The following is a 13075-nucleotide window of genomic DNA, read 5'->3' on the forward strand; positions in this document are numbered from 1 at the left end:
TTGGTAACGACTAGAAAATATATTTTGCTAGCATAATATTAGCCATATTATTACCACTTATTACTGATCTGTAAAAGTCGAAATTTAATGATCGTTCATTTTTATGGTAGATTCTGATTTCTTCTCCTTTTTTTTTACCTGAAGCTTAAACTGTGTGGGCTAAATAAACACATGGTACACTCTAGCACATTTACAGTTTTTTCTGTTAGCCAGAGTTTCAATTTAAATAACATAATATCATAATAAACTTTCATTCGAAATTTGTAATTGAAAAAAATCAGATGCCTGTTTAAATAACATCAAAGTAAAAGGCAACTAGCTAATTAGCACTAACAAAGAAAATTGCAACACGGATCAGACAGAATCAAAACAATACATTGGTATTTAGAGCAAGAATCTGCCGATTCTGAGCATTCATCCCCCAGTATATATGCTTAATTAGTAATGTGAGGTGGTTCATACTGGCCAGCATTATTTTGACCAGAATAACTTACTGTTGTTGGATGTACGTGAATGCCTTGATTTATGACAACAGATAGCTCATTTGCATTTTGCAGCCTTCTGTAATATCAGCATTGCGGTGGCCACTGTCTGTAACACTTTTTTATATATTATTTTTATATAAATTTTATATATGGTGCAGCCTTAGTTATTATTTCCATCAGTGTCTGGCTGTTTGGTCATTCTAGTTCCATATCTTTTTGGTAGAGGAGAGCCTGAACTGCTTCAGAAACAGCAGCAAGTGCAGTGAAACAGTGCAAGGCTTTTGTGTAATTTAGTTTGACCTCTTAATGCTTTTTTAATGTAAATAAAAAAAATTACTGCACTTTTAAAGGCAATTTATAGTAGAGATTTGAATAATGCAGTAGCTAGCAAAACTACATGCCCCACATCAGCATACATCAGACACAGCAGTGAGCGCAGTCTGCAGACGTTGACTGAATTCTGCTCACTGGCTGGACAGGGTCCGGCTGTGTCCGGCTCTTACACTAACCGCTTCCTGAGATGAAATACGGCGTGTGATTGGTGCCTGCTCTGTACACCCAGATGCAGTTGTCTTTGGCACCCCTGAGTGTCTTTTGAAGGGTCTGGGGGGGTGTCATGTGTCCCGCATAATTAATATAATATACTTGTTAAAATAACACACTCACTCTTAAAGTAAATGTTGTTTTTCCAGCACGAGGGACGTCCAGTGTGGAGATATGTGGACACACACACACACACACACACACACACACACACTCTCTGTGAACTTCCTGGATCAGATTCTAATGGCTAATGGTCCGTTCATCCATCTGACCATTTTGTGTGCAGATATCTATCTATCTATGTATATATCTATCTATCTATCTATCTATATATCTATCTATCTATCTATCTATCTATATATATATATATATATATATATATATATATATATATATATATATATATATATATATATATATATATATATGCACACACACCGATCAGTCAGGCATAACATTATGACCACCTCCTTGTTTCTACGCTCATTGTCCATTTTATCAGCTCCACTTACTATATAGGTGCACTTTGTAGTTCTACAGTTACAGACTGTAGTCCATCTGTTTCTCTGCATACTTTGTTAGCCCCCTTTTACCCTGTTCTTCAGTGGTCAGGACCCCCATGGACCCTCACAGAGCAGACAGTGGTTTTCAGAAGTGTTCCTGAGCCCATGCATTGATTTCCAACACAGAATCATGTCTGTTTTTAATGCAGTGCCACCTGAGGGCCCGTAGGTCACAGTCAGCCAGTACTGGTTTTCAGCTTCGTCTCTTGCATACAGAGCTTTCTCTGGATTCTCAGAAATTTTTAATGAAATTATGTACCGAAGATGCTGAAATCCCCAAGTTCTTTGTTATTTTACTTCTGAAAGACTCAGCCTCTCGGGGATGCTCTTTTTCTATGCAGTGATGTTACTGACCTGTTGCCAATTACCCTCATTGGTTAATTAATTAATTAATTTATTTATTTTTTAAGGATTACACAACTTTACGAGCCTTTTGTTGCCCAGCTTTTTTGAAATGTGTTGCTAGCATGAAATTCAAATTGGACATACATTTTTCAAAAAACAAGTTTCAGTTTCAACATTTGATTTGTTGTTTTTGTACTATTTTTGAATAAATGTAGGGTGTAAATGATTTGCATGTCACTGCATTTTGTTTTTATTTACATTTTGCACAGAGGAGCGGAACTTGAGTTCCATCAAAAGACAATGGCAGATTTTCGCACTGCGTTGTATTTAGAGTATCTTATCTGCACCTGATGTTAATATACTTTACAACAACACACTTGTTGATACAGTGATGGCTGTATCTATTTATGAATCTCCTTTTACACATTTTGTGTGTGCATAAGTAATGAGTGAGTGTGATATAACAAATGCGTGTGACATTGCCGTCCTCCTATTTTAGCTTTTTTTTTCAACGTAAACATAAACACAGCATAATTTTTCCAGTGCACACTTAGCAGTTTTGATTTTGACTGTGTGTCTGTAGAGCTTTGTGCTCTAGTGCTGTTAAATAGTCTTCAGATGATGTTAATGTGATGTATGTAATCTGTAGCACATGCTTGTGAACATTTTGTTGTTCGCTGTTCATTTTACAGCCAGACGCTCTCTCACACGTGCCTTCATTATATTAATTATATAATATTGAGCACTGCCTATACTGCTGCAATTGTAATTATAAAATAAGTTAAATCCCCTTCCTTTTCCCTGTGCCAGCACTCCAGAGTTAACCACACAGTAATGCAGAAGCATCTATAACATTGTTTTAATTACTTATTATTTAGTACTTTTGGTGTGTTGTCATTGTATCATAAACATGTTTGATATATTAAGATGGACTGATTTTGCATGACTAAATGTCTTAGATATGCATCATGGCAATATGCACTTATGTGTGAGCAAACGATTTGGGCAGAATATCTAATTGTAATTTTTATGACGAACATTGTGATTTGTAATGTGATTTTCTACTGCATATTGAGTTCCAGGCCTTTTTTGGCCAAGAAGACCAAAATATATACTTTCTCATGCTGTAGGCTTGAACACAGAGCATAGTGGGTGGTTGTTTTTTCTCTTTGGTCCAACTTAATCTACAGGTGGTTCTCAAGCTCTGTGTGGTTAGGTTAAGTTTGTTGATAATGTAGGCTGTGATTAAACCTGCAGCTCTTGCAATTTGAAAATTGCACGCTTTCAAAATGCAATTCTGATTTAAAAAAAAAAGCATTTGTCTTTCAGCACTTTGTGTTTGTGTGTCTGTGAGGAGCGAGCAGGGATACACAGCAGGAGGTTTAATATCTGAGGAGGTAGGGGACTAAAATGTTTGTAAACCACCGTCTTCGTAGACGTGACGTATTGGTGCCATGCAATCGAAGAGCAAGTGAAACGCTTGCAAGCAACTGCTGTCAGAGAAGAGTAGCTACACCATTAGCACAGCGCAGGAGTCGCAGGACAACAAAATCCTAACATCGTATTGCATTAAGAAGCACTAAAGAAAGTAGGAGTGTGGGATTTGACTGGATGTGTGAGGAGTTTACGCTTCAATCATGCATTCAAGTGAAAAGCCTTGATGCTTAAAACACGTCAGAACACAGGGTCACGCATTTAGAGCAGCCGGTATGAACTCAAAACATTGATTAAAATGGAAACATATCTGTTCTGTCAGAACATTGTTGACTCCCACTGGATATATTTTGAATTGCAGTAATGTACATACAATACCTTGCAAAAGTATTCAACCAGTATTCATCAGATTTGTCTGGATTCCAAATGACATTTATACAGATAGTTCCAGACTGTACTTTCATTGACAACTAATATACTTTTGAAGTCTATTTTTAAGGCCAAAATGACCTTTTATCTGCAGATCTTCAAAAAAATAAAAAAATAAGTATTTTAACACCTTTAGACCTGTACTTGGTAGAACCGCCTTTTACTGCAGTAACAGCTTTAAGTCTGTTAGGATAAGTTTCTACCACCTTTGCATGCTTTTTGGGAAAGATTTCCGCTTGTTTTTACTAACAGATTTGCTCTATGCTGTTCAGATTGGTTGGATGATGCTTGTGGACAGCAGTTTTTAAATAATGACACGGATCCTCGATTGCAATGAGATCTGGGCTTCGATTTGAACGTAGTGGAATGATATGCAAGGGATCATTGTCCTGCTGAAAGATGAAGTTCCTTTCAAACTTTAATTTTTTTTGACGGAACCAGGTTGCCTCCCTGTATTTGGCACCTTACATCAGTCCTTCACTTTTAACAAGATGCCCGGTCCCTGCTGAGGAAAAGAATCCCCACATGATGCTGCCACCCCTGTACCTCACTGCTAGGACGGTGTTTGTTGAGAAATGGACAGTGTTAGGTTTGTGCCACACATAGCATTTAAATTGTTTTAGCTAAAAGGTTTCTTTTTTGTGTTAATTGACCACAAAATCTTATCCAGGATTGTAGCTGGATTACTCTGATTCTTTCTGGGAGCTGTGCTTCGTTTTTTCTTCAGTAATGGCTTCTTTCTAGCCATCCTCTCATACAGGCCAGTTATATCCAGAGGCTATGATATTGTTAACTGATGTACCTTCATTCCAATCTTTGCCACTGAACTGTAGCTCCTGCAAAGTGATTGTAGGCCTCTCTTAGGCTTCTTTCACGACTCGTCTTGCTCTGATGCTGAGTTCTGAAGGATATAGCTTCCATTTCCTCACAGTTGATCCAGCAGTGCTCACTGGGCTGTTCAAACACTTGGATATTATTTTGTAACCTTCTCCTTTTTCTTGTGCATATCTATAACTTTATCTCTTATGTCCTTGAAATGCTCTTTGGTCTTAATTTTCAGATTTCCTTCAGGTTCACATTCTGACCAGTGGTACTTGAATTAAGGGGGTCTTTAGATAGCCGACTGTAAGCCAGTTGTATCTTCTTCAGGGCAATGCCTTTCTTTTGTGTAAACTAGGAGCGTCTGCAGCCCAGGGGTTGAATACTTCTGCAAACAGCATTTTTCAGTTAGTAATTATCGTCGCAGCTTTTTAAAAAACCCTTAACATTTTAAATCAATCAATTTTGAGGGTCAGTCTTTTGAAATAAAATGTGTCATTTGTAATCCAGCCAAATCTGATGAATTTTAAGGGGCGCTGTAATTAAAATTATGGTTAATTATGTTAAGTGGATGTTATTATTTTTGGTCATTCAAATAGGTGGATATCCAAGTTCATCTTAGTATTCATTTAGTTTTTCACTGAGCAAGAGCGGTTAATAGATATGGATGTTAGACATATCAAGCTAAATGGAAACATCTAAGCGGAGCTCTATGTGGAAGTATTTCAAACAAAAAGCTGACAGATTTGTAAGTTTTGTGAATCCAACTTGTTGTGTAGTTCAGCTGCAGTCATAACTGGAGTCATGTAAAATTACCCAAGCCTAAAACACACAAGCCCTACTCAAGCTGGATTAGTTTTTGCTGGGGAGGTGCTGTAATTAAAGTTCTTACTGATGAGGTCTGTGATTTTACCCCAGTGCAAACAAGAAATGTCCACAGTCTGCTAAGTAATCATTCTGGAGTGAGGTAATTCCTATAATTCTTAATCCTTCTATAATTTGAACTCTGTTACTAACTCCCTTGGTGCCGCTATAAACCTAGTAATAGCGGCACCTCTTGGTTTTTTGACAGCTGGAAGACAAGGCGAACTGCTAAAGTGGAGCTTGACTTGGCACAGTCTCTTTATCCTCAAGTTTAAAACAGGACTACTGTATGTTCTTAGCTTAATTGAAAGTAAAATTATTAGATATCCTGAAAGTACCTCTTGCAAGGCCATGCATTTTTGGTCTTGTTGGGCTGCTTGAAGTTGAAGGAGCCCACTTTATTTGCCTAACGCTGTTCTATCTGACAAGTAACTTGAACATGAACGCCTGTGCTGTGACGTTTTGATCCGGGCTGTCTGAGGTAATTTGGGCAAATTCCACAGATATTTGTTGCATATGAATCGGCCAGTCACATTCCTTATAAATGACATTACTGGACCTCCTCTGGTAAAACTAAGCCAGGTTAAATATCCAAAAATAAATCAACCAAACCAATCACCTCTTCTGTGAGCTCTACTTCAAAACTACTCATTATTAAATGTGGGTATCCTAATAGCAAAAAATACCACATGTACGCGTGTGTATTATTGTATGCTTGTGCCTGGCTTTCCCCTGATGAATCTGCCCCTCTCATCTCTTATCTCCCCCAAGCCTGTCTAGCAGAGTGAGAAGACCACAGCCTTGCCTCCACATCCCTGCAGCCCCCACTGAGGGTCGCGACCCCACTGATAAAGATGAAAGTGAGGCTCAGTCTCCTCTCATCAACACTGCTTATCTCAGAGCTGTGAGCCCTTTGTCCTAGATCAGCACTCCAGACAACTGGAGCATATTTTTGGTGTGCTGCACATTTTATCACAGCAGCACCTTGGGAAGCACAGTGTAGATGAGTTTTATCGCTCATGTTTTTCCTCACTCATTTCATTACCACTGATCAGTGTTCCGTACTTTTAGCAGTGCAGCCTAGTTATGTAAGGTGCATAACCCTTGAGAGGTTGCAGTTATGGCTGGTGATAACAAAAACATAGCACAGTAAATTATTTCTCACCTGTAGTTCATTGAAACAAGCAGAGCAATTCTGTTAATGTTGCAAATTCTAAACTTTCTAAACCTTCAGTCGGTATCAGTCGACCCATATTTAGACTCTGAGTGCATCTGCAGTGTAGCTGAGCATGTGTGAAGTCATGTGAAGAAGGAATATAAATATAAATATAAAAAGTTTAGTCTTTTTCAGCATATTTAAATAGACAGATATACAGACCTGTTTGGCCAGTGTTGACAGATGAAGATGATGTAATTTAACAAGTGATGCTCTAAATTAGCATTGCCATCCTATATATAACTAAAATAAACAGAAATGCAGTTTCTCATGTGGAAAAGGTAAGTACACCCCAACATATATCACTACTTCAGAGGTGTCCAACTGAAATCCGGTGCACTCGATCAGGTGCTAATGCTTAGAATACTGTCAAAAAATATCTTGAAGCAACCTGTCTTATTTAAAGCTCAGATATCTGCACTGGTTTGCACCTTGTTATTGGAGTTTGATCTAAACCTAGATCAAAAGAGCTCTCTGAGGTCATCAGAAAGAAAGTTGTAGATGCCCATGAGTCTGTGAAGGTGCTCAAAAAGATTTCCAAAACACTGGAAATCAATCATTCCACTGTCCAGAAGATCATCTAAATTTAAAACCACTACCAACCCCAGCAAATTTAACCACAGAGCAGACTGTGAGGTCCTAAAAAAATTCTGTAAGTACATCTAAGTACAATTTTGAAACAGGCTATACGTGCAAGAAAGAATTCTGTATGCAGGAGTGGACAAAACTTTCAGAAAATGCTAGATAGTTATAGGAAACACCTACATAAAGTTGTTACTGCCAAAGAAATACCAGTTGCTGATGCCAGGGGTGTACAGAAGGCAGTGTGTTTCATGATCCAGTCAGTGATGATGAGTATTGTAAGGATGCCATCAGTGAATCTCCGAGCTGAGTGATGGATTGAATCTAAGGGTTTGATGCTATTAGCAAACATATGCCTGTAAATCACATCACCAGAATTGAGAATAGATAATAAATTTGCCTCAACATTCCTTTTCCTAGTCCCAGAGCTTTTGCCTTAATTTACTAGCAGACTTACTTATATGACATTTAAAAGTAAGTGTATCGTCCAGCCATGTGACTTTCATGCAGTGAGATATAAAACCAATGTTGAAAGTTTTGGATAACTTGAATATAGCTTTCTCTACATTTAAAACTAATTTATGCTTGTAGAGAGCAGTTTGCAAGGCATGGAAAGAGGAAACACTGTAATTTTTGAAGTACTGCATGTACAGAGTCAGCAGAACCATGTAAAATAGTGGCATCTACATAAAAATGGACTGAGGTGGAGGCATTTGTATTGGTAAGTAGAAGACACAATATTTTGTTATGACTTAGTTATTGTGTGCTCAGCCTTGTTTTGCTAAAAAAATAGAAAATTATTTCTTACGCATCATATATTGCATCATAATAATATACATATAATACACATGTTCTTGTTTTCCTGTAATTCTCCATCAAAATGTAATGACTTTGCCGCCTTGAAAAGATCTTCTGAGTTTTCATTACACTGCTGTGCAACAGCAGGTGGGGAAAAATAATATGAACCAATATACTCGTGTTTCACCTCCACCTCCCACCAACCCCACATTTCATCGAGCAAAAAATACTCAACTAGCTTAGAGATGTCACAGTATGGAAGGAAAATACGCTATAATTTCTGCTTCACGTTGACTTATGCACACTAATGCACACTAATCAGTCCAAACTGATCAGTACAACATGTATCTTCAATGTAAAATGTAATCCATAATGTAATCAGCCATGTAGTTGTGTAATTACCCTTAAATTAATATAGAGTTGTGTGCAAAAGTTTGGGCACCTCTGGTCGAATTGCATTAATTTTTATAAGTGAAAAAAGTTAATAAATCCTCTACAGGGACTGTTTAATTCTAAAGGTAACATATTGGACAAAAAATACAACTGTGGAATGTAAATCCTGTGTGGAACAAAACTTTAGACATCTGAGTAACTAAGTAAAAGCTGCTACTCAACTTTTGTTATTTATGTTTGTTTTTATGGTGTTTTTTAATTTCTAGTCATCTCTGTCAGCATCACAGCATCCGTCGTTCTTAACTCCATCCTATTTTGAAGCTTTGTTTACCTAAAAAGCTATTTGTTGTTTATTTGTGGGGAGGATGACCATTCTGTAATCCCCTCAGTAAAGGCCAGGACTGGGCTGAAGGCTGCAGCAGAGCTGACCCCTGGAGGAGTTAGTTTGATGGAGACTGGGTGGTTTGCATGGATGTAATTGAAGCATAGCTCTTTGCTTGCCCACTAACTGCACCCGAACAGCATAATTAGTTTCTAACAGCACTTTTTTTCTCCTCCTTTCCAGAGCTCCAGTAGGGTTTTGAACAATTTTAATAGGGGCCGATCTCCTCAGTGCTTGTAAAGGATCCACCGTTGTGTTCTCTCTACCTGCCGAGCAAAGCATTTATATACGTGTGTGTGCGTGTGCACTTCGCTAATGAGAAACACATGTGCGGGGCCGATCTGTGTGCTTACAGGGTAGAGCAGCGTGGCTTGAAGTTATTAATGGCAGTAAAATTTATGCTTCCTCCTTTTTTGCCAATTAAATGGAGGAGTCCTTCTCTTTCTGGGGTCTCGGGGAGCACATCTGGCTTCAATAGGCTGAGATAACCTAGCCCGAAGGGTCTGCGGCCGGCTCCGACCGGTCCCTTCTCTTACTCTCACTTTCACTCCCTCTCCCCTATTTCTCTCTCTTGCTCACTCTCTCTCTCTGATTAAGCTGGAGGTTTGTTTTGTGACCCTGGCCCTTTGGGTGAATGTGCACACGAGGCCCCCAGAGATATTCAGATCTGCCTGTTGCTTCTTTTAAGCACTAAGTGCAATAAAATGCTCTCTCTTTCTTCTTTCTTTCTTTCGACTCTCTTGTTTTTCTCTATTTTGATTTTCCTCTCTCCCTTCTTTGCTTCTGACCTGTATGTGTCTCTCTCGCCCTGTGTTCTGCAGTGTGTAGACTTCTGAGCTCATTTTAAGCACAATTGACCTGAAAAGACGAAAATGAGTCATGCTTACAGAATGCTACGTTACTTGGGCTCTTCAGTTTAAGTTTTGTAGTATATCTCTTTGCTGTGTTAAATCTCTCAAAAAGCGGAAACATTATGCATAACTTCAGCATGAATGGGCGGAGCTACACCTGCTGTAGACTGAATAGGCAGATATGTGTAAATGAGTTGGTTTTTGTGTCATTACAGAAAATCATACATTCAGATTGAGCTGTTTGTTTTTCAGAGAATTTTCCATATACGGCCTGCATGGACTGGGGTCAAACAGAATGTTTTGAATCTTTGACAGTGTTGACATACTACAAATTTCAGGCACTTTAATGTTAAAAGTGTTACTGGGTTTTCTCTGGTCAGAAAATTTATTTTATTTATGTATTTATGTAGGCATTTATTTATTATCACTTTTTGCAAGACACATTGTTTTTCTCTGAATTTCGATAGGTTAGAACAGAGAATAAAGCACCAGTATTGCCACATTTAAAAAATAATATGAAAAACTATGTACTATGTGTACTACGCTTTTCATTCAGTGTTTCATACACAGGCCTTCTTTTTCTCTTTATAATGATTCATGTAGTTGTTCAATATTCCTTAAGTACTGACGAAATTCACAATATCGTACAGAAAAGTGTATTGTGATGTAATATTGTTACTGTAAGGACAACCATATTGCCCACCCATAGATCGAGTCACGTAGGAGACATTTGACTGGACGTAAGTGTATTCATTTTTTTCCCCATTCAGTGTTTGTGTATGTGTCTGTGTTTCAGGAGATGAAACGCAGAGGCATCTGGCCATGCGCATCCTGTACCACATCAGCATGGATGACCGTTTCAAGTCCATGTTTGCCTACACTGACTGCATTCCTCAGGTAGGAGCTCAGCCTGCATTAAGGCCAGCCTCTGTTCCTCCAGCCCTGGGGTTCTGCATGAGAGGCAGCGCTACGCTACAACTGCTCTCATATGACCATGGCAATGACAGCTTCCTCTCGCTCTCTTTCTCCTACTCTCTCACTGTAGTAAGAGAAAAGGAACAGAGCATGAGTTTGGCTTGGAAAGAACAAAAATAGTTGAGTTAAAGTGGTAGTTCAGTGAAATTAATTTTACTTTTATAATAAATGTAATCAATCAGCTACAACATGGTTGGTGTCTGAAGTTTGCTTCTTTAGTTTTGCATAGGAGCTCTAAGGCTAATCTAGTTGACAATTAAAGGAACCTAATGGACACCAATTAGCATAATGCGAACTGCATGCTTAATTCACAGGCTTGCATCAGACAGCATAGTGCTTTTGAGTAATCTTTATGTGATGGACTTTAATTGATACAATGTCAGAAACCACTTAAGAAAGTCTCTGAGATTTCTTAAAAACCTGACACGGTGGTTTGCAGTTTGCACTGTGCTAATTGGTATTCATAAGCTTCAGTTATTTGTTAGCCACTTTAGCCTCATAGCCCCAGTGCAGAAAGAAGCTTTGGACACCAGTCATGTGTTAGAAATTAGACTGACTCACTCACTCACGTTTTGCAGGCTGAACATTCTCACTCAAATAGCTTTCAGTGTTTTGCATCATTGCATCAAAATATATATTTTTTTTTTTTTTGTTGTTTTTTTTTAGATTATTCATTTTTGGAAAGAACTTGGTGTATTGTCAATAAAGTTTCAGTTCAACTCAGTGTAGTTAAGATGCAAAATAGGTTGTCAAGCACATAGACCAGGAAGTGGGAGTATGGGATATGTAGTCAGAGTACACGCGCTTGCCTTGGGGACGTACAAAGACGCATTGGGGCGGCGGGTAAACGTGAGCAGGGCAGGTGCCAGTAAGTCTAGCCGCCGTGTGATTACGGCTCCAGGGCTGCTGCTACGTGATCCTCCAGAGCCGCGTGATTGCACACCGCTGCCTCCTCTCAAACTCGACCAGCCTCGCCCAGTCCTGTCTGCCATCCTGCTTAATGTTAATGTCACACACACATAGACGCACACACACAAAATTCAGGTTGCGCACCCGTGGCCTTCTGTTCAGATCTGGTCATGGAGATCGGATCTGAGCTAATAGAGAGTGACACGGGGGATACGCTTCTAAAATCAGGAACCGTTTGGGGAAAATCACAAACCCATGCATGTCTGGGAGGGAAAGGACAAATTGGGCGCAGAAGTCTGGAAAGAATGTCCCATGTCTGTTTGCACCATTTAGGGGGCTTTAGAGGAGAAAAGTGGGCTTTGGATGATTAGGATTGCTCTCTGGATGTGCACTTATTGAATTGCTTTGTTTGGGCAACTCTTGGAGAGGTGCTTGCATTTTTTATATAGCTGGAGTGTAAACTGTTGGCTATGAGGCTGCTTTGTTGATTGGCAGGTGATGAAGATGCTGTTTGATTGCGGTGAGGAGAGGATGGACCCGGAGCTCATCTCCTTCTGCATCAACCTGGCTGCCAATAAGAGAAACGCCCAGCTAATTTGTGAAGGTCAGGATATAATTGATAGTTCCCAAAAGGTGTTGCCCATGCCTCTTGACATATGCTTCAGTATAGTTACCTTTTTCCTATTTAGTTTTTCTGCATATAATTACATGCACAAACACATTATGTGTGTAAATATGATGTTGATTTATGCACTGGAAAGATATTAAATACCAAAAACGCAAGTCGCTGAATACTTGTTTCCCCTCATGTTAGGTTTACAATGTCTGCAGCCTATCTGTTGCTACATAATTTATAAGCCCCCTTTACCCCATCCATCAATAAAAAGCAACTACCGTAGAACCACCGCTGAGCACATATTATTTATTTGTCAATCATTCTCAGCACATCAATGACATTGCATCGTAGTGGCATATTTTTGTGCTGGTAGTTGTGTATCGGGTACAGCAGTATTGCTGGACTCTATCTAGCTGATATCTTCTCACTGCAGGTAATGGGTTGAAGATGCTGATGAAAAGAGCACTGAAGCTGAAGGATCCTCTGATGATGAAAGTGATCCGGAACGTGTCACAGCATGATGGGCCCTCCAAGAACCTATTCATTGTGAGTGTGACGCATTTAAGGGCAACATTTCGGCTGATCCACTTTGTCGGTTGTTGATTATAACAGTGCTACGCTGTTTTTTTGCAGGACTATGTTGGAGACCTAGCAGCTCAGATTGGACAGAATGAGGAGGAGGAGTTTGTCATTGAGTGCCTGGGCACACTGGCTAACCTCACCATTCCTGATCTGGACTGGGAGCTTGTCCTCAAAGAATACAACCTAGTGCCCTTTCTGAAAGACCATCTCAAACCTGGTGAGACAATTATTTATCTCACAGCATTGATGTGAAGCAAGGGTGCAGTGATTCTTGGTGATATCAGCATCA

General features: G+C 39.2%; 1 protein-coding gene across 1 annotated transcript in view; it reads left to right on the top strand.

The window, feature by feature from the left end:
* Positions 1 to 13075, top strand: part of kifap3a (kinesin-associated protein 3a) — a 46680-nt gene that overhangs the window by 16957 nt on the left and 16648 nt on the right. Inside the window, exons 11-14 of the mRNA XM_036581431.1 lie at positions 10501 to 10601; positions 12084 to 12192; positions 12638 to 12750; positions 12838 to 13003. Coding sequence (XP_036437324.1) covers positions 10501 to 10601; positions 12084 to 12192; positions 12638 to 12750; positions 12838 to 13003 — 489 coding nt within the window. The remainder of the gene's footprint in view (positions 1 to 10500; positions 10602 to 12083; positions 12193 to 12637; positions 12751 to 12837; positions 13004 to 13075) is intronic.

The sequence above is a fragment of the Colossoma macropomum genome, unplaced genomic scaffold (assembly GCF_904425465.1).
Source record: "Colossoma macropomum unplaced genomic scaffold, Colossoma_macropomum, whole genome shotgun sequence".
NCBI classification, from domain to species: Eukaryota; Metazoa; Chordata; class Actinopteri; order Characiformes; family Serrasalmidae; genus Colossoma; species Colossoma macropomum.